Source organism: Morone saxatilis, unplaced genomic scaffold, assembly GCF_004916995.1.
Source record: "Morone saxatilis isolate NCDOM2014 unplaced genomic scaffold, NCSU_SB_2.0 Contig11, whole genome shotgun sequence".
Lineage (NCBI taxonomy): Eukaryota > Metazoa > Chordata > Actinopteri > Moronidae > Morone > Morone saxatilis.
This window is the reverse complement of record NW_023339663.1, coordinates 11,144,991-11,169,984: the sequence shown is the minus strand read 5'-3', so window position 1 is coordinate 11,169,984 and position 24,994 is coordinate 11,144,991. Positions and strand designations below refer to the sequence as shown.

At 39.0% G+C, this 24,994-nt stretch overlaps 3 protein-coding genes across 3 annotated transcripts in view; all 3 read left to right on the top strand.

Moving 5' to 3' along the window:
* The window catches only part of arl6 (ADP-ribosylation factor-like 6), a gene marked incomplete in the record, with an annotated part of 5,095 nt that extends 1,262 nt beyond the window's left edge, over window positions 1-3,833 (top strand). The window contains 2 exon segments of the mRNA XM_035682097.1: window positions 298-353; window positions 1,357-3,833. Coding sequence (XP_035537990.1) covers window positions 298-353; window positions 1,357-1,382 — 82 coding nt within the window.
* A 2,863-nt stretch (window positions 3,834-6,696) lies between these two features.
* Window positions 6,697-11,020, top strand: LOC118321063 (high-affinity choline transporter 1-like). The gene is made up of 8 exons (XM_035652248.1): window positions 6,697-6,906; window positions 7,313-7,426; window positions 7,814-7,969; window positions 8,103-8,251; window positions 8,556-8,699; window positions 9,277-9,430; window positions 10,033-10,250; window positions 10,349-11,020. Exons 1-8 carry the CDS (start codon window positions 6,723-6,725, stop codon window positions 11,018-11,020), a joined length of 1,791 nt encoding a protein of 596 aa, XP_035508141.1. The 5' UTR covers window positions 6,697-6,722.
* An 11,074-nt stretch (window positions 11,021-22,094) lies between these two features.
* LOC118321167 (BTB/POZ domain-containing protein KCTD12-like) lies at window positions 22,095-23,817 on the top strand. The gene has a single exon (XM_035652389.1). It carries the CDS (start codon window positions 22,236-22,238, stop codon window positions 23,028-23,030), a length of 795 nt encoding a protein of 264 aa, XP_035508282.1. The 5' UTR covers window positions 22,095-22,235; the 3' UTR covers window positions 23,031-23,817.
* Window positions 23,818-24,994: the final 1,177 nt, after the last annotated feature.

Below are 24,994 nucleotides of genomic sequence, written 5' to 3'. Positions count from 1 at the left end.
GCAATTGAGGAGGCAGTGGTGTAGTTATCACAGACAAATTGGAATCTTCTGTGAAATAACGCTGTAGTATTTAACCTGCACCTCTGCCATTGGAGACACCAGAACACAGCTGTTTAGTCTCAACAACCAGGATGTGTCACTGACTAAGTTTACATGCATGTAGTAAACAAGTCACCTGTCATATCATGGTACCTTTTTATGTCATATTTAGGTGCAGGTATATCTTTACGATTTCTTCTGACAAAGTAGGCACTTTGTGGTACAGTTTTCTAAATATGATTTGTTGATATGTTCCAGTGCCACCGATGCTCTGAAAGGAGAAGGTTTGCAGGAGGGGGTCGACTGGTTGCAAGGTATGAAGAGAGTTCATATAAGTGAGAGTGTGACGGCGTGCTGAGCTCATACTGCAGTGACTACTGTCATTTTGTTCACTATTAAATTAAGAATGCATATATATCAAAACACCCTTTATCTACATTTCATATGGTCATTTAAAAAAAAAACACTTCTGAATAAGAAACATTGCTTTATTTTAACCAATAACAAACATTTTCCCAGTTAATCCTACAAATGTGGAGAATTTTAATATTTCTTTGTTTTTCTTTGCATCACAATATATTTGTGTTATTGCATATCTGTGTATGACTGGAACATACACAGCACGTAACTTTTTATTAACCTGCAAGGTTTAGTCTGTTCTACTTCGTCAACATCATCTTCTTTTCTTTTTATTATGTTTAATGCTGTCATTCAAATCCTTCCATAGATCAAATTATGCAGTGAGTACTGGGTGTTTTGTGTTGTGTTATTTATCGTGGTACTACGTAGCTGTAGAGGATTTTTTTAAAAACTCCCCCAGTTTTTCCTTACCATGTTTACTGTAATATGGTGACTTTGACTGTGATCCAAGATGTTATTCTGAACAAGCAGTACAGTATGTGTACTCCTGTGCTCTCCTCATATCTCCTATAACTCCTCATATCCAAAACTTTGTTTCTTCAACTTAATCACCTAACGTCATTTGGCTTCCTGATGCATCTACTGGATCAAGGGTTCTCCAATAAGGCTGGTGCTGATATCTGGTATCAAAGTCTTAAAAACTCAACCAGAAGTCTATCCCTTGAGTATCAAATGCTTGAAATGTGGCTCAGTAGTGGTGTGTTTGGATTCACAGTATTTACAATGGATACAAAATATCCATAGAAACTTCTCCTGCTGCGTAATCTATTTCTCCACTGTTGATCCACATGCTCAGTATGCTGGTTCCCACTGTTATGGGATGTGATGAATGACACTGTTTTTTACATAACTTATAAAGGTATATATTGCTGATTGATTGCATTTATATTCTTTCAGATCAAATCAAAACAATGAGAACGTGAGGGCATGAGGATGGACACGCCAGAAGCAGCAGCATCCATGGAAATCTTTTCTGAAAGATGGGTTGACCCTGTTTTCAGAAGTACCATGGGATGGTAATGTTTTTAATGTGGTACTTTGATGGTTCTTGGCTGGCGTGGTTCACTCAGAATTGATACATTATTTGATTATCTGGTACCAGTAATAACAGTGCAGTGAGAAACCTACAAATAGGCAACATTGTCACATTCATTCGGGGCAAATTCTTACTTTTCCATACAAGCGATATGAGTTTAAACTGATAAGCTGTCTCAAAAAAGGGCAGTAAAATGCAAAAAATATGGAACATAACAATATTATCCCTCCCATTCCTCAATATATTTGTGTAACAGGCTCACAGGGATCATGATACTATAACTGCACTTAAATATGTTATTGTAGTTGGTGCTGTTTTCATTTTAGGAAGCATGAATACCAGATCTAGAAAAGACATATTGTTAGGTGGTGTGTTATTTTGTATGTTTCACATGACAAATGATATGTTCCAGCTTCCCTGAAGAGAACAGCTGACACCTCATTATACCAATGATGTCAACTCAATGTATTTTGCCCTTTGTGTACTGGCTCACAATTACCAACATTATTGTGTGGTCCTATGCACATGTTTCAGCCACTGGCTCAATGCTCTCATCTGCAGTTTTATCACCATTACTAGAGAGCTGGTGATAGTCTCTGCGATATGTGTGCAATGGGCTGATACATACAAACCAACCTGTAAGGAAGGTCCTTTAGAAATGGTTTCCACCTCTGAAATATGCCAAACGCTCTTTTCTTTTTCTCATGTGTCTCAGGGCCTCTGTAGATACATTATTATTTGTGTTTGAAGCATCACAACAGTTCAGTTAACTATCGTTTACTTCTTCAGCTGAGGGAAATTTTGTTTGATTTGTTGAACAAATACCAGAAAATGTTCATGCATTCCAGTGCACATTGCCTTTCTCAAACTTGCATATAGGGCCATCTCATTGTCACATTAAAAACAAAAGTTACAGTGTCTTTACTGCAGCTAATACTTCATGCAGCTCTGCTCAGCTTTCGAGTAGCTGTGAAATTATGTTTTGCGTATTGAAGATTAAATGTCTTCTTGGACCCAGTAGATTTTTGTTGTACATATTGTTACTTGTGGCTAAGTGTTTATATGTATTTAACTTAGCGTAACAAGGTAGATAGTCATGAAGTGAATGTCAAGTTAATTAGCCAAAATTTGCTTAAAAATCCAAACTTCAAATACTATTTTTCAACTAGAGTTTTTACCTTTGCCTTATTTCATTGCTCAAAGAGAAATGTACTCGAACAAAATGCTTCTTACAATTGACTCATGGTACTTCAGTGATTCAAAGGCAGACATCTGCACAAAAGTTTTTAATGCAAGCCTTTGATCCTGTTGTTTAGCCACTGGCTGAAAGCTTACATTAAAAACCACTTCTGTACAGATCAGAGTGTATGGTTGCTTTTTAGGTTCTGTCAAGCTCAATCACCTCAACAAAGCTTTATAGCTGGTGGGAGGTGTTTCACTGTTTTTGAATAGCTTCAAGGCAAAAAGGAATAACATACAAAAATGTGAGATAAAATATTTAAAATAATAGTGTTTTATTTTATGTACTCTGTGGTATTTTGTCCTTAAATGTTTCATCTGTAAACTTTACTACAAAACTGCTACTACAGAAACTACAGAAACTACAAACACGCCTTGTAACGCTCCAAAAATGAAATATTTTCCCCCAAAATAACACAATATTTTTATAATGGTTGTCTTTACAGTCCGGTTCACTTTCAGGACTGTGCTATACAGCAAACCTCGTCATTTAAGTTGTGAATGATTGAAAAGTCATGTTCAAAATTCAACATAAACCAACCGAAGAGAAGTTTTCTTCACAGATAAGTTTCATGTTGAGCAAGGTTTTAAAAATCTTTCAAATGATCAAATACTTGATAATTTTAGCTTAAAGACAAAAAATGCAAGCTGAAAATATTTGTTTTTGTTGCTATCAGGCGGTTTCAAATTTTTACATCCTAAAAGTTGTGTATGACTGTTCTGTAATGTTTTTGTTGCAAGGATACGTTTCCAGTGAAATCTGGTCTGTTTCACCTCCAGTCCACTCATATTTATCTATTTTTTATACTACCACTGGGGGACACCCAAGTCCAAAATATTCACATCCTGCTCATAGTGGCTTTAAGTACACTACATTGATTTTGTAATATACTGTATTTTTACCTGTAAGACATTTCAGAGTGGTGATTTACTTTCATATACTCCAGACATCTATTTCAAAGACCCTCTGAGCACAGGTTCACTTTAGCATCAGAGACGTTATAGACTCTTCAAACTATATCAACAAACGAGCTGTGTGTATTTTGTTTATTATATTGTATGTGGTAATTTTCAAAGAATAAATGCTATGGAAAATGAATATTGTTTCATGATTTAGGGGAATAACAGCACTCCGGCTTCGGATTATGTTATCTGTGGATCCTCTCTCTCTCTCTGTGTGTCTCTCACTCACTCTCACTCTCTCTCACTAACATCTTGAGCGCTGCCAGCAACAGCTGCTCATTAAACCTGGAGTCCTTGGGCCCTGAACAATTTATTTGGTTAAACATAAACATTCGTTTACACAAGTTATACGTTTTCCTCTTATGATGCTGTGCAGGACGCTAGTTTATTTTGTAATGATGTTTGTTTTGTATCCATATGTTGATATAATGACATGATTGAGGAGCATGTGTTTGTGGATCATTTCATCAAACCACAAACTTGTACACACTCAGATTCAGTGTTTGGCTTGTATAAGTGTCAAGGTCATGTGCCAGCCATCTGTCAAACATGCAGTTAGGAACCTTTCCAGCTGTCTTCCGGATGTTTCCGATTTACGCATTGGTAGTACAAAGTCACTTCTGAGATGTCAATAAAGTCCAAGTTAAGTCAACATTATTCAAATAAATTAAATTCTTAAATTGTCTTTATTTATAATTCTGTGTTTGGTAGATTGGTCAAAGATTTAAATAGGAATCAGAAGAATATACAGTTGAGCCTTTCAATTAAATGTTTTGATTGTTATTCCCTAAATTAACAAGACACATTATAAAGAAAACACCCAGTCAGAGCAAGAAATGGCATTACACTAAAAAGCATTTAGTACAGGCATATTGGTTAAAACGAACACCATGACATAACCAGCAGATTCAGAGAAATCAACATCACAGTTATGTCAAAATATATAGTAACATCTTGTTTAAAAATGACCACAAAAAAATGATATTTCATATTAAGATACAGTCCCATCAATTGGTACAGTTAAGATTAAGCAATGTAACCCTTCAGCTAGATACAGCAGAGATAAATATATGAGCCCCTATCCATGGTGCTGAAACTGTCCAGAACGGGGCGCTGTGTGCGTTTCCCGGTTAAAACAGGCTTGTCACTCCTTCTTTTGATGAGTAAACACCTCAGCTATCTTTAGCAAATACGTTTTCCGTTACACTGTTTGTGCGTGTGTCTCATTCTGTGTGTGTGTGTGCCAAGGATTTTTTTTTTTTTTTAAGTGGTCAGACTGTATCATTAAATCTCTCCTCTGCTCTTCAGGATCCATCCTAATTGGATGCCTGTCATTTTTGACAAGAGTAGCCGCGATTAAACGACTTCAGGCAGAAGAGGCCATTAAGTAGACACAGTTCATTGATATACATCCTGAAGGGAAAGTGACAGACGCAGTGTACTTAAATAATTTCTAATTGCTCAAAGGTGCTCATAGGCCGCAAAAAAAGGAGGAAAAGTGGTTCGTTTCTGCTCAAGAAGGTGTTGGAGTAAGGGGCGAATTGCTGTAAAAAATAAAAAAAGATTAAGAAAAAGAAAACTGATGAGAATTAAATTCAAGCAGTTATTTTATAAACAAATTTATCTCCACAGTTTTCTCCTGTGCAAAGAACAGAGGGCACCAGCAGGGTGGTCTCTCATCCTCCTTAGTCGCTCCACAAAAACTGTTTCTGTGGAGCAAAGTTAATTGCGGTTGTAAGGTAAAATGCCGGCTGGGCAGACAGTGACAGCGGATAAAAGGCCACAAGAAGTATGGCTGCGCAATTAGGCGGCTGTTACGCACTGACTCTGAAGGAGCAGGAGCCACGTGAAGAGTAAAACTCTCCACAAATTCTTGATTATTTAAAGTGAAAAATGCAACGTTTGATATTAAAATTCATGTCACGCTATTCAGTGGTTTAAAAAAAAAAGTAAGACGGCCATCCATCCTCGTTATGGAGTACAGGAATCTCTCCCAGCCTCCTCCAGTCAGATCAGCCAGGACACTGTGACGTGTTTCCATGCAAGGTGCTCATTAAGAGGGACGTTTGGTTTCTCTGACGCGTGTATCAGTCCTCTGACGGCACCTGCCCCCTTATAAACCCCAGTAAGCCACCCGGGAGACCTCCACCAACGTTTCATTTAACTGGGGGGACGAGGCTCTTAATAAACCGTCCGACTGCTCTGCTCGCCGTTCTCTGCCTCAGGTGCCCCAGCACATGACTCTAAGAAACACTTGAGGTAAGTTTTGCGTCGTGTTTTTCAAGCTTTTTTAAACTGTTTAGGTTCGTTTATCAAATAGTATTTTAAAAGATGATATCGAATTCATTTGAGTGGAGATCTTTATTAACGATAACGATGTGGATAAGGCAGTCCTATATTTAGCTGTGCGTAATTTGGATTTTACGCGCATGTGTCCGGATAGAAGGACGAAAGGAGAGATAGAAAATAGAGAAAAGGTTTGATCAGATACCAACAGATCTAACAAAATAGAATATCAACCGTGATTACTTTTTAAACCTTATTCAGATTTGTTTGATTTATTTTATTTCATGAATGTCTTTGCCCTAAAGGAATGCAAAAATAGAGCTTTCAGGTTTCTTTTTAACCAATTTTTACTTTACTTCTAACGATCATGTAGAGTAAGGTAGAATAGCCACAATAACCTGTACTGAGTTGAAAGTCATATTTCAAAAGGAGACATTTTTCAGGGTCATCAGAGCGCGTGAAATTATTAAATAGATTTCTTTTGGACTGTTATTATATGTTTCTATTACAACAAGGCGACGCGTGTTTGGTCAGTTGAAACTCTAATCCAACTAAAACCTGTTAAAAAAGGCACTAAAATGTCCCAGTGTTGGCACCTTTCTGTTGTTAGTCCAACTAACGCGGAAAACTAAAAGCAAAATGATTGTTTTTGAACTGTACGGAATATCTGATCCTCTCTTCTCCGTGCGCAAAACAGGTCTCCATGCCCTTCCGTTCCTAGCGGAAGACTGGTGCGACAATGACCATCCATGTAGAGGGGCTTGTGGCTATCGCGATCTTCTATCTACTGATCCTGTTCGTGGGCATCTGGGCGGCATGGAAGAACAAACACTCCGGGGAGGCGGAGGGCACCGACCGCAGCGAAACCATCATGGTCGGAGGGAGAGACATTGGATTATTTGTCGGTGGATTTACCATGACAGGTAAAGTTTGTATTTATGTACTCAGTAACATTTGGTTTTAGTAGCTATGGCTTGTTTTAACATATTTAATCTTTTCTTCTTTTCTCAAGAATCCGCTTTTGGTGTTAGACAATTCATAAAAATGTATTCTAATGTAGTATGTTTGATGTTTCAGTTGTTGTTTTTTTAGAAATATTTGCCAAACATTCACTTTACCAGCTTTCAGACGAATTCTTTGACTCAAAATGGACTTGGCAAAGTGACATATATCATGGGTTTTCCTCATGGAAGAATAAGAGTTACAGTATAAATTGTTTGAATTTCTATTTATTTTAGCATAAAACACCTCTCTTTAATCATTTCAAAAATCATTTTCTTTAGAGGTCACATTTATGTGTCTGTGTGTGTGTGTGTGTGTGATTTTCAGCGACCTGGGTTGGAGGAGGTTACATCAATGGCACAGCTGAATATGTGTATTTACCGGATTATGGTTTAGCTTGGGCACAAGCTCCCTTTGGATATGCCCTCAGTCTTGTTGTGGGTGAGTGGTGCTATGTATTTATCATGTTCAAAACAATGTAAAATACTGGTATGATATCGCTTGCAAGCAGGACCATAACAGGGTATTTTGACCACATACCTTATTGAAATGATTGAGTTCAGTGCTAATGAAACCTTCATCGGGGTCCTTGTTAAGTTTTATGCCTGTTTGTTAAAGTATTAGCTTCTTTTCATGGTGTGTTTTTTTATGGTTTTGTCAATTTGAAACAAATCTATGTTAAGAAACAGTGCAATATTAAACCCTAAATACGTATAAATGTACATTTTCTACCACAAAAGGCAGTTTAGTCTAGATTCAAGGGCCTTCTCTGTCCTGATGGTGGTTGCTTCACTGCTCAGCCTGTAATGTGTCCACTCATTGTCTCAGGTGGTCTTTTTTTCGCTAAGCCCATGCGCTCACGAGGTTACGTCACCATGTTGGACCCGTTTCAGCAGATGTATGGGAAACGCATGGGTGGCCTCCTCTTCATACCTGCACTCATGGGTGAGATCTTCTGGTCTGCCGCCATCTTATCTGCCCTTGGTAAGTTCATGTCTCTGTCTACAACTAAATAAACTATTCTTGTGGGCTATACATTCAAAGTGTGTTTGAGTTTTTGTCTATAGGATGATGCGGTGGCCATAATATCCTTTCATCTGTTTGTTCATGACCATAGGTGCTACTCTGAGTGTCATTGTGGACATCAACATTAAGATGTCAGTGGTTATCTCAGCACTCATTGCAATCTTTTACACCCTGGTTGGAGGACTTTACTCTGTGGCCTACACTGATGTTGTGCAGCTCTTCTGTATCTTTATTGGCCTGGTAGGTTCATGCTGAGCACAAGTCAAAAGTAGATAATAGTAACTATTGTAATTAGTTCTTAGTTCTTGAGTAGATTTACTGTGTTTGTCACACCAAATGTACTTTGACCTTGATTTAAAATATGCGGAATCACTTTTAATAATATTATGCAAGTACAGGGCACAAAGTGAAATGAAACGACACAGCAAAGATTAATTTGGGACAAATTGTCTGGAAATTATATAAATAAACTAAGGTGGGATAATTAAAGAGCTAAAAGGTATAATTTGTAAAAGTTTATTACTGTATTTCTGTCTGTCTACAGTGGATCAGTGTCCCCTTTGCTTTGACCAACCCTGCGGTGACAGACATTACTGTTACTGCGGTGAAGCATGTGTACCAGTCGCCCTGGAAAGGCAGCATCAACAGGAAGGACACCTGGGTCTGGATCGACAACTTCTGCCTCCTGGTACAGTAACCACAACCTATTCATCTCTCACTTAAGCAGAATTTAGTCTACTGAGAACTCACACTGGAAAAAGGTCATTTTATTTGTGATTAGCTAAATGTTACCATGCTGAGACTATTTGTTAAATTTTCAGAAAACTCATCAGTGACAGTCAAATCATTTAGTTTGACAGCCAGACATTTTTGGCTCTGGCAACCTGTAATGTACATTTTTCTTTATTGTTTTGCATTTTGATGCAACTGTTGATGGGACAATAGTCGTCTTCTCACTTGACAGCTGCTGTTAAGGTGTTAAAACTGATAATAATATAGACAGCTCTTTATCAAATCATTTGGTTGAACCTTATGGCAAGGAGTTTCATGCAGTCTGACATATCAGCAATAAATCTTTCTGCCAAAAAGTTGTTTCCTGATCAGAAGTGAGGGTCTAAGGGTAGAGGGTGTCATATGCTCTATAGATTGTAAAAATTATACATTTGAGGCAACTATATATATATATACTATATGTGACTTTGGGCCATATAAATAAAATTAACTTGACTATCTTCTGTGAATGTTACTCTGGTCTCTAACTGCAGATGCTTGGAGGAATACCCTGGCAGGTGTATTTCCAGAGAGTCCTCTCTGCTTCCTCGGCTACCTACGCCCAGGTCCTCTCTTTCCTGGCTGCGTTCGGGTGCCTCGTCATGGCTGTGCCCTCCGTTCTCATCGGGGCCATCGGGGCCTCCACAGGTTAGAGAGCTAATACATGAGCTTGCATATGCACAGTCTGTCTGTGTGTATTTGTTTCGGGGGAGGGGGTGGAGGCCCTGGATGGGTCCATGTTGCCCTTAGATCTGAGAGAGCCTGGTAAATAGCAGCTGGTTCACCTCATCCATAATGAAGCAGCAATCCATTTAATAACCACGCTGCTTGTGTAAATATTACATTAGAGGGAGGCAAGGGACCAAATTAGAGGTCTGATCTCCAGATTTTTAGGCGTCAAATTCCTCGGTGAACATCAGAATACACAACTTTGTTTTTTCCTGTTTTAACATAAACATGAACTGTCGTTACAAAACTAAAGTGACAAAAATCAAATACAATTCTAGCTTATTCCCATCATCAATAAAATCTTTGAGTTTCCGACTTTTGCAAAACTGATTTAATGAACTGTGGGGGAAAAAACAAAGACACTACACGAAAAAGAAAGGTTGCAATGCTATCATATTTCATTTGTTATTGTTGAAGTCCTACTGCGTACCATATACTAAGTAAGCTGTGGCCTAATACATGTATACTGGGCATATTGGATGTGTCATTTTAAATCTTCATTAAATCTTTCCCTTACTCAGACTGGAACCAGACAAGTTATGGTGCCATTCCTCCTAAAGAGAGGGACCAAGCAGACATGATTCTGCCCATCGTGCTCCAACACCTTTGCCCGCCATTCGTCTCCTTTTTCGGCCTGGGTGCTGTGTCTGCAGCTGTCATGTCATCTGCAGACTCTTCCATCCTTTCAGCAAGCTCCATGTTTGCGAGAAACATCTATCAGCTCGCCTTCAGACAGTCGGTAAGTACTTGTGTGACAGTTTATACGAAATCAATGTCTTTTTAGTTGTTTTTTTTTGGCTGTTCTGCATATGTCACAATCCTTTTTCTGCTCCTCAGGCGTCTGACCGTGAGATCGTGTGGGTGATGCGCATCACTATCTTTGTATTCGGCGGCCTTGCTACGTTGATGGCGCTGGTAACCGGGACAGTTTATGGCCTCTGGTACCTGAGCTCAGACCTGGTCTACGTTATCATCTTCCCCCAGCTGCTCAGTGTGCTCTTTGTCAAAGGCACCAACACTTACGGCTCGGTGGCTGCTTACCTGTTCGGCATGGTACTGCGTATAGGTGGAGGTGAGCCCTACCTGCAGCTGCCTCCTTTCATCTACTACCCAGGATGGACCATTGAGCAGAGGATGCACCACATAACTGGAGAAATGGAGGATGTTGTCATCCAGAAGTTTCCCTTCAAGACCGTCTCTATGGTCGCCTCCTTTCTGGGTAACGTTGCTTTTTCCTACCTGGCAAAGTACCTGTTTGAGAGCGGCAAGATTTCACACAAATACGACTTCCTCGACGCTGTTGTGTCCAAGCATAGCGGAGAGATTATGGATAAGACAACGCTTGTAACTCGTGGCAACAACATCGGGCTATCGGAGATGTCGTCTGTCAAACCACGGCTGAGCGTGACCTTGGCGGCCGCCTTCACACGCCGTAACACGCTGCCAGCGGAAACCGTTGAGGAGGAGGAGGAGTCCAGCCCTGACTCCTCTCACCATGATGAAAAATGACAAACTCAGGATGTGATTAAACAAACAAAAAAAACATGTGACTGAACTGCCAGAGAACTGGTTACTTTGTCAGAAACTCCAAAAAGAAGTAAAAACTAAGAGACAACAAGCAAACATCCTCTCTTGGGACTACAAATTACCACATCCCGCTTGTGGTGAATGGATAACAGCCTGTCGGGATATATAGTGTAGCAGCTTGCTGATTGTTCAGACATGTAGTTGAAGTACATCAAACACACACACACACACATACACTCATATAGTACTTATAGATAGTTGGGTGTACTGTATTCATCCTTTTTTTAACTCGTTTGGAGATATACTAAAAGAAAAAAGAGACTCCTTATTTGATTAATTTTGTTTTTTATCACTAATGAAAAAGCAGACCGTTATCAAACTGCAGATAAGTGGAGATGAGAGATGCTGCGTAAAGTGGTGACATATTTGATCAGAAATATGAAAAGGGATGATGAACAGATAACAGGTACTTTACACGAAGTGACTGACAGCACAAAACTAGTTTGGAACGAGGGTATTTATTCACCAATGTATGTACCGATTAGATAAAAGCAATAACATACACATATACACACCTGAACAGATATTATTATAAAAATCTGATTGTGAGAGACGGAAATAAGGAAATATGGAAAACAGGATATTTTATAGCTTCAATATGTCATATCAAGCCAGTAACTTTATGTAACCTAATTTAATTTGTAGCACTGTTTCTGATTTATAAATCAAATAGTCATAAAATGTGAAATACATCTCATATTAACCAACACCCAGTTGATTTTATTTGATACCGTTTTTGAAAGGCAATCATGTCTCTTGTGTATATTATTAATTATTACTGGTAAACACATCATGACTGTGATTCAAGACAGAAACAATCCATATATCATGCTCAGTAGAAAATATACAAGCAGTAGTTATGGTAGTAGACTTGAAGCATTAGCTAATATCCTCTTTAATGTCAGTTTTAATCATAAGAATCAGTGTAAATTAGTGTTTAAAAGTTATCTTGTATTTTAATTGCCTTAATGAAGCTCATAAAAAGAGATACTTGTAATTTCCACAGTTGTGACTGGACTCTGGTCATTCTGCTGTGAACAAAGACTTGAAGATGAATGTAACCTCTACAAAAAGATCAAATTATATTAAGTAGTGTACTTTGACTGCTGTTTGTGTATGTTTTTGTTTGTGATTTTGCAAAGTCAAACAGTAACTGTTGCAGAAAAATGTGGGGGCAGGTTCAGATTTTTTAAATCTGTTCATAATTTTGTTGTTAACAGCAGTGTGCAGATTATTTTCTCTGTGTTGTGTATGTTTGTAAAAATATGGAGAAAAATTATATATAGATAACAAATAATGCTGGTTAAAATTTATTCATATAAGATGGAAAGGATGCTGTCTAAATGTTTATTTATTTTTGATGTCATAAAAGATGAAACAATAAAAAAAGAACAAATTATTTCAGGAAAATATATAAATTCTACTTTTGTAAGATAATATTTGGGTTTTTTTTTTTCTCTGATTCTTGTTAAAAATCCTCTTTAAGAATAATCCAGCTTTACTTAAATTACAGCTTTAAATTTCAAAAGTGACCCCTCAGATTTATGTCACGACCACTTTGGAGGAACTTGGTTTTATAGGAATATTAGGTCTCATTTGAATGATTTCTAAGTTTTCTTTCCTGTGTGTAATTTTAAGCTTAAAGGGGGCATCTTATACTCACTTTTCAAGACCTTCAGCTGCCTGTTACTGTAATATATATATATATTTTTTAAAAACATCTTTCTTTCGAAAAAGGCTTGCATTGAATTTGCAGCCGGCACCGGCTCTTTCTTGTTTGCCAGGCCCTTCAGCTAGCTAGATGGTAGACAGAAAAAAAGAGAACATGTCCGAAAACGTGACTGAAATTACAATCGCTTGGCTTGCATCTTTGTCCCCCCTCCATGGCCACAGTGAAAGACAGCATCTTAAAATAGCTTTTCCTCTCTGGTTATTTACATTACCTTAAGTGCTGTGCTCTCTAGTCTGGGACTCTGGGAGGAGCCACCCGGGGGTGGGTGGGGTTGTTGGCGGTCAGGCAGGGAAGATGGACTTGGGTGGGGTTTAGAGGGGGTGTAGCTTACTGGCGCCCACTGCCATAAAATCCACCAACCCTGATGCAAAGGAATGACGCAGGTGCCCCACCCATCCACTGCACCTCCTCCCTCAACTGCTGGCGTCCTTTTTGATGTCCTTGAGAACTAAGACCAATCCCATAAAAAGAACAAGAGGGTGGAGAAAGAGAGAGAGAGTGTCCCATCTCCATTCATAGAAAGTACCTCAGAGAGCACTCATGATAATTAACAATTATGAAGGAAAACTGTCGCTTGTCCAAAAGTCAATCCATTTATTTACGGCTTTAACGTATGAGGAGGAGATTGTTGGGGGAGCATTTGGATGTAAACCAAAGCATAGTCATTCATTCATAACTGCTGGATATATTTAGAACGTCCTATGATGTTTTTCTGGGAGTCACTGATATTTGGCCATGCGGATTATTACTGCTTATTATTTTTACCCATATTTTCTCTGAATTTCTTTTCCATTTATTAAAAAACCTCGACCCTTCCAAAATAAGAAACCCTTCCAAATCTCTTATACTCTCATTCTTACTTTCCTTCTTAGTCTGGAGGAAACTCTTTAAGTGTCTAATTAGATCCCAAAAGGAAACCAGCCAGACTTTGAGCTCTGGCCGATGGACAGTTTTAAAATGTGAAATGTTAACAATTTTTCCTTCCCTATATTTTATCTTCCTACAGTTGTCTGGCTTATTTCCCCATACCAACCAAGAGGTAAAAGGGAATTCTGGGAATCAAGATCCCACCAGAGCACTTTCTCTCAATGTGAACATGAGGTAATGAGATTACAGAGAGCAGACGGTGCATTCAGATAGACATCTATAATGTGCTGGAGTCAGGAATAAGAGGAGAGGACTCAAGGTGACTGTCCAGGTCCAGCACTGTCAAATGTCATTTGTGATAAGGAATGTTGTTTTTTGAATAGCCTAAGCACTGATGTTGTTACTTAACTGGAGTTTTAAAGATGGGAAGGAACCATCTGATGAAAGACACTATTGAACTGCATTAAGAGAATTATAGGATCCCATATTTTTGGAGTTTGGCTCATATGAGCAAATAAAAATGAACACCTCTCAAGTTCTGCTGCTTTGATGTTGACTATTCTTTTTTAATCCGTCTCTCAGCCCAACTTTATACAAGTGCAATACACACTTTCTTGATTTCCCCTTTAACAAGAGATGTGTAAGCGATGAGAGTTATAAAGGAAATCACAAAGCAAAATTCAGATTTGATTGTGGCTGTGCCTTTAACCCTAGAGAGCTTTCATCTGACTCAGGCTCCAAACACCCGCTACCCAGAACACCGTCCTGTCAGCACTGTTTCACTGGTGTTTACATTTCTTTGCTGTTTTTATTTGTTATATTGTTTTTCCACAAAAAAAGTTATACTACCTTGTTAAAAGTTACATACTGGACCACGACTGGCTTCCAGACTAGTTGTCATTAAAAACATCCTCATATGTGCAGGCCTTAAACTGAGATTTAAATTAACCACAGAGAAACTTTTCCTCTTCACCAGATCATAACAGCCATCGTTCTGCACGGTGGAGGTCAGACATCCAAGTGAAGTAATAATATGCAGAACACATTTTTAAGTGTAGTGGAGCTTTAATATTTCTTATTGTTATCCCAGAAAAGGAAAAACATGTGATTTGAACATGACGTAGAACATGAGATATCGTTTATGGATCTCTTCTCCAGATAATGTGACTCAGGGCAGCTCATATCTCATCTGAGGCTGAGGCACATCGGCAGGCCACTATTTATGTCCTTAAGTAATGTCCCCTGTAATTTAATTGCCAGGCAGCTAATTGAAATATCGGAAGAGGGTTGGAGAAGGGGAGAAGAAAAATAAGTGATGTAGGTTTGATAAGAAGACATGTGAGAGTATGTGTATGGCATATTAACATAAGTATTAAGGAAAAAGAAAAGAAGTTTTTGCCGTATTGCTGTTTTGTAAACATATACACACACATGCACACACACCATAAGATAATGTCATGTCTAATTGTTTCCCATATATCTCTCCATCTCTTCCATTAGTCCCTCCAAGCAGCTAAGGAGCATCTTTAACTAAATGAACGTAGCGGCTGCTCTAATCGAATCAGCCATGAGAACCTAATTATAGAACCAGCTTTGTTCCACTCGGGCCAGCTGCAGGTAGACCGTCTGCGGCTCACCGCAGGAAGGAGGCGACTGCTCTGCAATCAGCAAACTCCCTGATTCTTAATGAGTCAGAGGTATGAATCAGCTTCACTGATATGGAATTAGAGATGTGAGTCTAATAGTTACTCAGATTCTCCAAGACTAGATTTTACAAGTGGTGGAGCGCCATCAGCTCCAGTGGATCAATGAGAATCTAATTGTGCCATTGGACCTGCATGTATGGAGAGTCAGCAGCGCAGAGATTGAGAATGAAACAAAAAAAAGCTGTTGCATGTGAAACTGAAGTGCATAAGCAACAGTCATGTTACGTTCTTTTTCTTTTGATGGTTGAATTTTTGGTTTTGGTTGAATATAATCTTTTTATTACACAATTTATTTATGTTATAGTATTTTACAATTGATTGGGCTCAGTTTTCATAGAAGACATTCAATGTGCAAATTTCTGTCAGAATGTTGAGCGCCATCTTGAGTGTCTGCTACTAATTTGTGGTTAAATGTTACATGCTTTCCAGTCACACACTACTATTATTATTGTACTGTAGCTTACTGTTTAATAGGTGATTAAACTTACAAGTTAATAAAATATTAGATGTTTGATGTCTTCAACCCAAACTTTGTGGTGGATACAGAACAAAAACTGATGCTGTCAGAATAATCACTGTGGATTTGCGGTGAAGACTCTACTATGTCTATATTTAGAGTATTACAACATATTTAATGATTAGAGTAATAAAACATATTTCCAAAAGTCATTCTTACTCTGCCTATATTTTTGATTTTTTTTGTGCTATTTTTGTATAAGCAATGGCAGTTTTGGTATGAGATGTGTGAGAATTAAAGGCCAAATGTGTGTTAACGTGTGAGTTTTTAAAATCGAAAGTCTGTTGTGAAAATTGAGCTAAAATTATAAAACAACTGTAAAATACTAATGCAACAGTAGTATCTGTATTTCTCTATATTATGTCATGACTGTGTCTTTATACATATGAGGGCTGCCATACAAGCATGTTCCCCTCAGCTTGTCTCTTTTCTAAAGACAGGAAGGATGCTAGATGGACAGTCAATTTTTTCATTCCATAGAAAGTCAGTGAGGGGAATAATGTAGCGACCACACACACACACATACAAAAGCACACATTAGCCCCAGGGGACCTGTTCACTCTCCAAATGAAGGCTGAGGGAGGAAGGGTGGATGGGACCCGTGAGAACCATTCACATACACACAAGCACACACAAGGGTCCTGGTGGCGGTGATGGGTGGGGGGTGGATAAAGCAAAGACACAGAAGTAAAAAAGTGACATTTCTGATGAAGATGCTCTTTGTTATGTTTTATAATTGTATTTTTTAGATGAGAGAGAAATTAAGAAATGTTTTTATTTCAAGACCCAAGACATTGGATACTGTGTTAAATTTTACATAATGTAATTCTGGTTATGATTGGTTACTACAGCGTTGCATTGAATTGACTGCAGGAGGTGCAGCATTGCAGGATAGTGATGGCGAAGCACAAGAGAAAAAACAAAGGACAAAGACGGGAAGAAAATGTTAGGAGGGTCGTCTTCATACCTCTTAGCTCATCACGACGCACAAGCCTCCAGCCCCGCCCTGTCTTATATGTGTGTGTGTGTGTGTGTGTGTGTGTTTGAGTGTCTTTAGTATCAATGCCCCAGCTGAGTCTGAGCCAGAGGATCCATTAGAGCTGATTGAGGAGCACAAGGGTGCCGACGTAACCCTGGGAGAAGGTGACGAGAATGCTCACACACATGCACGCACACACACACGGTCAAGTCACGTAAAGCATGAGTAAAACTAAAGACACACACAGACACACACGCACACACACATTCTCATTCTTTAACAATGGGGGAGGGATGAATTTGCATTTAAACCACAATAAGGAAGTAAAAAAGCCTTTAAGGATTTAAGCAGAGAACTGCACAACAAATCAACAAAAATATATAAATGGAGGCCTCATTTTAAGACTTTCAGTCCAAACACTCCTTCTCTCTTTTTCACAGCAGACATTTTGTCTCGTCACAGCAGGAAAAGCACAGGTGTTAATAACATTAACGATAGCATTGTTTTGTTCAAGTATCCCAGTAAATCATGACAGTTTGACAGTGAGCCAACATGCACACTACCAGGACCCTGAAACCAAGCAGCTAAATGGAATTCAACCATTATTAATTTTATTATTTACACCTGCATTTTTACTACTAACCCCTAATGCAACATTCACAGTGACTGGTGAATTACTGTTGGGCTAACTGTTGTATATTTTACTCTTTTTAGTTTACCCCTTGTGGAGTATATACTATATCTATGTTTAGTACACTGTGTTGTACTTCCTATGGGGACTTAATGTTGACCTTTCACTGTTGATACTTTGTTTCTTCCTGGCATGAGGGACAGTGTAACAATTTTACAGAAAGCACACTTTTGTGAATTCAGTTTCCTTTTTACTGTACTAATTTATTTTTTACAATAGCTTTGGTCTAACTCCTTCTTATGGAAGCTAATTCTTTTTTTTTTTTTGCCATCACCATTATTGCATTTGTTGTCCAATAATATTTTCACAGTTTCACAGGTCCAGTAAAGATCTCAGAGGCCAAATGTTGTTCATCCTTTATTGGAAGTGTGTTTAGCTCCCTGTATGACCTTAAAACAGAAGGCACTGAAGTCATTTTACAGTCACATGTTCTATACCTCCGCCAATCACAGAAGTCCATATCTCACAGTACTATGTTTTTAATGACTTAACATTTGGAGCTCCTTCAGTCAGCATACAACAACAATGAGCTCTGTATGCTTGCTGCTACATTAAATTTAACTCTCTATACCTCCCATCTCTCTTCCTCTTTTAGCACATACTTGTACGAGAAGTGTTAATGTCCATTAAATGTTGTGTATCCCAGGCTCTTCCAGGGGTGGGGGGTGAACTCAGGGACGGACTGTGTCAAGCTTGCTCAGATTTGTCGCAGAGCATCACATGAGCAGAGCCACACAACCAAACTAAAATGAATAGTATTGCAATGAATGGTCAAAAATGGATGTGTATAAGCCTCCACAGACAAGACTCTATACTACAGTTCTAGCATAGTGGCACAAGAAGTCAAAGTGTGTCTCGGAGACAGAGAGAAAGAGTAAGGACAAGTGTTTCTGTGTTGACAGAGAAGAAGAAAAGGTTTCTGCCCCTCGTCTCTGTCTCTGTGTTAGACAGGAGCAGCGAGAGGATCACTGGAGAGGGGCTGGGTAAGGGCGAGAGAGGGAAGAAAACACATGGATGATAGGCCGGGTGCTGGAGAAAGCACAGAGACAGTGTTGCGAAGGTCACACTCCAGTACACTGCAGAGTGACAGTGTTTGGCTGGGTGTCACATCAGAGAGCTGCTTTATGTCACAAGCAGGAGGTCACATGATTGACATGATGACATAATACAGCACTGCACACACACACACACACATCCGGAAAAAACATGTATAAAGATAGAGAGTATAAGCACTGAAAAGTCTATCTTTCTATCTATCTATCTTATGACCACTAGGTGGAGCCAGGTGGACTGAAAAATGTCTTCTAAAAAGACGTGTTGTAAATTCTAAAGTTGTATCTAAATATAAACTTCCATGTACTTTAAATGTACCTACAGTAACCTTGTGGATTCTGATCATCTCATCAGTCTGTCTCAGTCTCAGTCAATTTGTTGTCACTAGTTGTACTGTGGATATGAAAAAATAGTAAATCATAGTAAAACAATAGTAAATCCTGGTGTCCTCTACAGAAGACCAGTGGTGGAAAGTAATTAAGTACTATATTTACAATACATAGGTATTGTACTCTACTTTTACTTAAGGAAAATCTGAATAATTCTTTCACTACAGCAAACCTGTTTTTAGGTGAACAAAAAGATTTCACTATCCCTAAAAACCTCCCCAGACTAAGACGTTAACCGGAATTAAACAGCAATTTAAATTCACAAAACCGATAATCACAATGTAATATACTTGTATTTCCTCTCTCTCTAAACAACCAAAACACATTTTTGTACAACCAAAATTAAAGGTCTAACCACCACTTGTGTTACATCAACATAAAGTCTATGTCAGAGTCTGATGTATTCTGTCAGGATCATCAACACTCAACACAACAGAATGTATTGTCTCAGAAATATGAACTGATGGGTCTCAGAGGGGAACATATGATGAGTAAATGAGCTACCATATCTCTTAACCTTCATATTCTCTAGGGAATGGCTGGAAAGCTATATGTTACAACCTCTTTGGCCAATTATCTTCTGCCAGACTGTGAGAAAAGTGGTAACATTTAACAGCGATGACACAGACAGGAGGTCAAGACTGGACAGAGGATTACAGATAAGGTGTGGTGTGCAGAGAGAGACTTAATCACCATACTGAATCCTTAATTCACTTTCAACAATTTATTTCATTACTTCATTACAGTAATCCAAGAACAACAACCTGCTTCTTCACTCATTGCCCACTAGATGTCACTCTAATGCAAAGATTGTTTCTCGTAGGAGCGATTGGGTGATACGTTTACGTGTATTCTCTAAAACAAAAACGTGTCAAGAAAGCAGCAATGTTTTATGTTCTTTCAGTTGCAAAAGCTGGACATGATGTCATAACTACCAATAACCATGATAATGTCTAATACAGTGGAGATGGTGGTTTAATTAATTTATCGACTCATTTCAACATCATTTCTGCAGGCAGTGGCTGTATCTCTAAATGTTTCTGTTTGCTCAAAGTTAGTTTGTTTCTAAGCAATATCATAGCAAGACATCTGCAATAACAGACCAATTACATCTCACTCAGATTATGAGTGATAATGCCAGTGGTTCTCCTGAGCAGAAATACTGGTGTGTAGACTAAAATATGAATACAGCTTACACCGCAGTTCAAGACTAGATCAAAGAGCTCTGTGGTGTTAAGCTGAAATCGATCCTGGGTTAAGACTTATGTGGGTTTGAGAAAAAGTGAAGCCTCTTTTCAAGGGATTTTGGAGACACAGATCAATCAGACCAGCTTTATCTTCGGTTTTTGGTACATCATTTCCACTAAACTTTGCCTGTTATTTTTTTTTTTCAGTGCGGGGGTGTACACAGAAAGACCCCAGGCACAATTATAAGCTACTACATCCCCTCTCAGTTGTACAGGAAAATTGTGGGTTTACTGGTGGAATCCCAGTTATTTCATTTCATATTGGAAATGCTGAGCCTGTGCCAAGGTGATGTTTTTAACCAATCATTCATGTCAAACACAGTGCAACTTTGCCTTATATGCAGAGTTCTAAAATGTGGGATTTCCAGAGGATAAGTTTGATTTCTGGGGGCCGCAGAAGAAAAAATGCTCCAGGGCAAATAATGTAAAGCCCCTGGCCCCCTGAACTTTGGTATGCAGCCTAATGGCTTGGTTCCTTTAATAAAACCACAGCTATTCCACATTGCAGCAACACTTTGACACCCAGTTCATAACAGCATCAAAAACGGTTACATCAATCATTTGTAATGCATTAAAAAATCCTATAATAACAGCCATAGGACATACTTACCCCAAGGTCGTAATAGTAGCTGTACTGGAGCTTTTGATCATATCACACACTCTTTGTGCCCAGTTGTCATGAAATTGGAAATGTTTAGTTTCTTTATTTTTTCTGAGCACAACTTAGAAGTTCTTGAAGAGTTCCTAAAAGGATCTTACGATGAAAGTGATGTTACCAAGGCCAAGAACTTGTGTACAAAGGATGCGTGTGATTGATCCTAAGTATCATAACTGTTTATAATCACTACACCATGTGACAGGTTATATAATGTGTTATTAACATGCCAGTGCTCTATGTAAACATAATAAATGGAGAGTTGTTATGGTTGTTATAATAACATCTTCCTCATAAGTCTGTCTGCTTCCAGTAAGTACTACTAATAATAATTAATATTAAATGAATATCATCTGAACATACTGTATCAAAGTTTCTGCAGCCAAATGGAATGCATGCACATGAAAATTTAACATCTTGAGCTTTTTTACTGTTAAGAACCGTGCTGCAAAAAGACACAAACATCCTGTTACAGATATCAGCACATCCTGACTTCACTTGACAAAGTCATAAAGACATTACAATTAGCACTAAAAACCTGGATTATCCATTATGGGCTCAAAGCAAAATCTTTACCTCTTGTCACTGAAAATTAGTTACAACTATACCTGTAACTACTATATAACTATACGCATTTGTAGAATTTGACCTAGGCTGATATGTGCAAAGTGTTACCTCTACTCAACACGCAACTTAAAAAATATAAGCAGTGGCAGAAGAAGTATTACACAATAAAATAACTCATGTACATAAAAGTACATGCAGTAAAGCAGAATGGCCCCTGTTAGTGCTATTATGACGCTGTGCTACAGCATTTTAGCTATGTAAGGTGGGGTTCCTAACAGCTTTATTTACTGTTGGTAGTTGAAACAGTAATAGTGCATCACATTTTATAAGCGGTGCACATAAAAAGTAACTTTAGCTGTCAAAAAATATGTAAAAAAATATATTCTCAATTATGTAAATTAGCCAGCGTAAAATGGAAGCACTTTTTTTTGTACTTGCTTTCTTGTGATAATGGACTATTTATTTTTAAGTTAATCTTTAGGCTAGGTCGCTGATATAGGGACAGGCTTATCATGATGGGAACTTTTAAAGCAGGAAGTTGATGCTTACAGGGAGCCCTTGAATGCAGCATTGTGTTTTCTCAGAGCTTCCCCGTGAACAGTTAATGTCTCTGTTGGCCGTCCTTTTCCTTCTCCTCCCACACAGCCAAACCAATACAAACATTTCTGTACAGTGAGGAGATTCTCCAACTACCCGTCCTTGTTAGGGCACCTACAGGGACACTATAGAGAGAGATGGCACAAACCGACAGCCAAAGTTCAACTTTCCCTGAGATTGTGGAGTTAAACGTGGGTGGGCAGGTGTATGTGACCCGACTTGAAACTCTCACCGCGGCCCCCAACTCACTCTTGTGGAGCAAGTTCACTCAGAGCTCCCCGGGCGACCTGCCAAAAGACAGCAAGGGCCGCTTCTTCTTCGACCGGGACGGCTTTCTCTTCCGCTACATTTTGGATTACTTACGGGACTCCGAGCTTTTCCTGCCCGAGTTTTTCAAAGAGAGGAGAAGGCTGCAGAAAGAAGCGGACTTCTTCCAGCTGCCGGAGCTGTCGAGGCGGCTGGCAGCGGCCAGTAAAGAAAGCTCGTACGCGGAGGACAGCGGGGAGCCGGAGGAGGCTGAGGTCACCAGCCCGGTCACCTCCTCGTCGGACCGGACCCTGCGCTCTCCCGGGGCCGACGCCGGCTACATCACCATCGGGTACAGAGGCAGCTACACCATCGGGAGAGACATCCAGGCGGACGCTAAATTCCGCAGGGTTGCCAGAATAACCGTCTGCAGCAAGATTTCTCTGGCTAAAGAAGTTTTTGGAGAAACCCTGAACGAGAGCCGCGACCCGGACCGACCGCCTGACAAATACACCGCCAGGTATTACCTCAAGTATAACTTTCTGGAGCAGGCGTTTGACCGACTGGCCGAGGTTGGTTTCCACATGGTAGCCTGCAACTCTACCGGGACGTGCTCGTACGGTGGCAGTGACCCAGGGGAAGACAAACTGTGGACCAGTTACACCGAGTATGTTTTCTGCCGGTGAACGAGGCTGAACAGTGCAAGGGGTGCATTCAGGCTCACGACTTATTTCAGCTAACACCAGGAAGAAAAAGAAAAAAATCATCCGTTCCAATAGTTCTTACTTTGATTAACATCCCAAACTGGCAGTTTCAGCATTGTCTAGTTTCTTGTGTTTTTGTCACTCACCCTGCTCTATGGGTTCAGTGGGAGCAGCAACAGAGTTGAACTTTTCTGCCATTTTCCTCCTCTGTTTGTGCAACAGGCTTCACTTCAGACATACATCTCATTGGTCAGACCAAATTACTCACTGGGTCCATATCTGGGTTATTTGTATTCCCTGTAACCTTTATGGCTTTCACAAGACTGAAAGACTAAACACTGTTTTGTTCTGAAGTAAATGGCAGAAATGTTAAGAGCTGGTTTAATTTGGTCCTCATTATTTTGGAGTGTGCTTGCATTGTCATGTTACTGTAGAAAGGCTTTTGATGTTCTGAACACATTAACAAGGAAATATGTAAAGTTATAACCTGGTGTTTGGTCTATTATTTCATTGTAACTGCCAAGTGTTTAATGAGGGGGTGTGGTGGATAAGGAGGAGAGTAAGCAGGGTCTTTGATATGATATTTTTTATTATTTTCCTTTTTTTGTAATTACATTATATTGACCACACATACAGTATCACTGCTTTCAAGATTACACTTAGGGACTTTTCCCAATGCTTTATTGTTATGAGCCATGTATTAGCTGTTGTCATTGATTTCTCTTTAGATATAAAGCTACCGCAAATAAAGTGTGACGTTGTAACACTATCCACCTCATCGTCCCCTTGAGTTCACTGTGAAAACAATTTAAGATATGTTTTCTTAAAGATACTGATGCTTCTGTTCACATTCATTTTCTTCTCAGGTCACCAGTGTCCGTGTGATTTCTCTATGAATTTGCCAAAAAGAGAAATTCAGTCATCTTATCTGGCCTCTTTTATAGAACATTTAATTTAGGCTTTTTATTTGATATTATTGTAGGAGCGGATTTCCCTCATGAGTTAAGTCACACTGACCTCACTTATGAATACGTTTACCATCCACCCGCCCCTACTGAATGAGCAATGACCTCAGACTATAATGTCACCAAAATGGTTTGATGAGAATTTGACCTGAATTAAGTCACATCGTATTGTTTTTAACATTACATTTTGACATTTATCACATAAATTCAGACATCACTGAATCATAAGGAGAAAGAGAGATGGTGTTATAAATAACTTTGTTACAGTCGAATTGCAGCACAAACCTAACTAAATTATATCAGACACAATCTGTTATCGAGTGTGTTGTCTAGTAAGGTTTACATCTGTCATGCTACAGAAGGCTATGAAATACACACAGTTGTCTTAATTCAGAACTCCATTGTGAAATTGATTATTTCTGCATGCTAAAAATAATTTACACCAACTTGCTCTAATCAATTTTCCTCACAGAGGTTTATCACATAGTTAAATAATTCTGAACCTTATCAGTTTTTACCACCATTTGAGATAAATTACATTTCCTTTTACCTTAGGAGAAGATTTTATCTCCAGTTTGAGCTAAAATTAAAATAAATGCCAATAAATTGTAGCCAAAAACAACTTGGTTGCCGATCTGGCAGAACATAACAAAGTGTCTCTGCAATACAGAAGAGCTCTGTTATCTCCCCTGAGCAGGATGGGAAGGAGGAGGAGGGGGGATTTCTCTTTGGCTGACAAGTACAGTAATCAAATGTCTGTTCCCTTGTGGGATCCTGGGGCAAAAATCCAAGCTATCCCAGGATCAAGTCTAATACAAAAAAGGCTTTGTGTGGGTGGTGTTAGAGTGTACTTGAATACAAATGTGTAGAAGGAAAAAATGAATCACTTTCCTGATGTCCAGGAGCACAGAAGCTATGTGGGTTATGTTCCCCATGACTGTATGCAAACATAGTGATATGAAGACATACACACACACACAC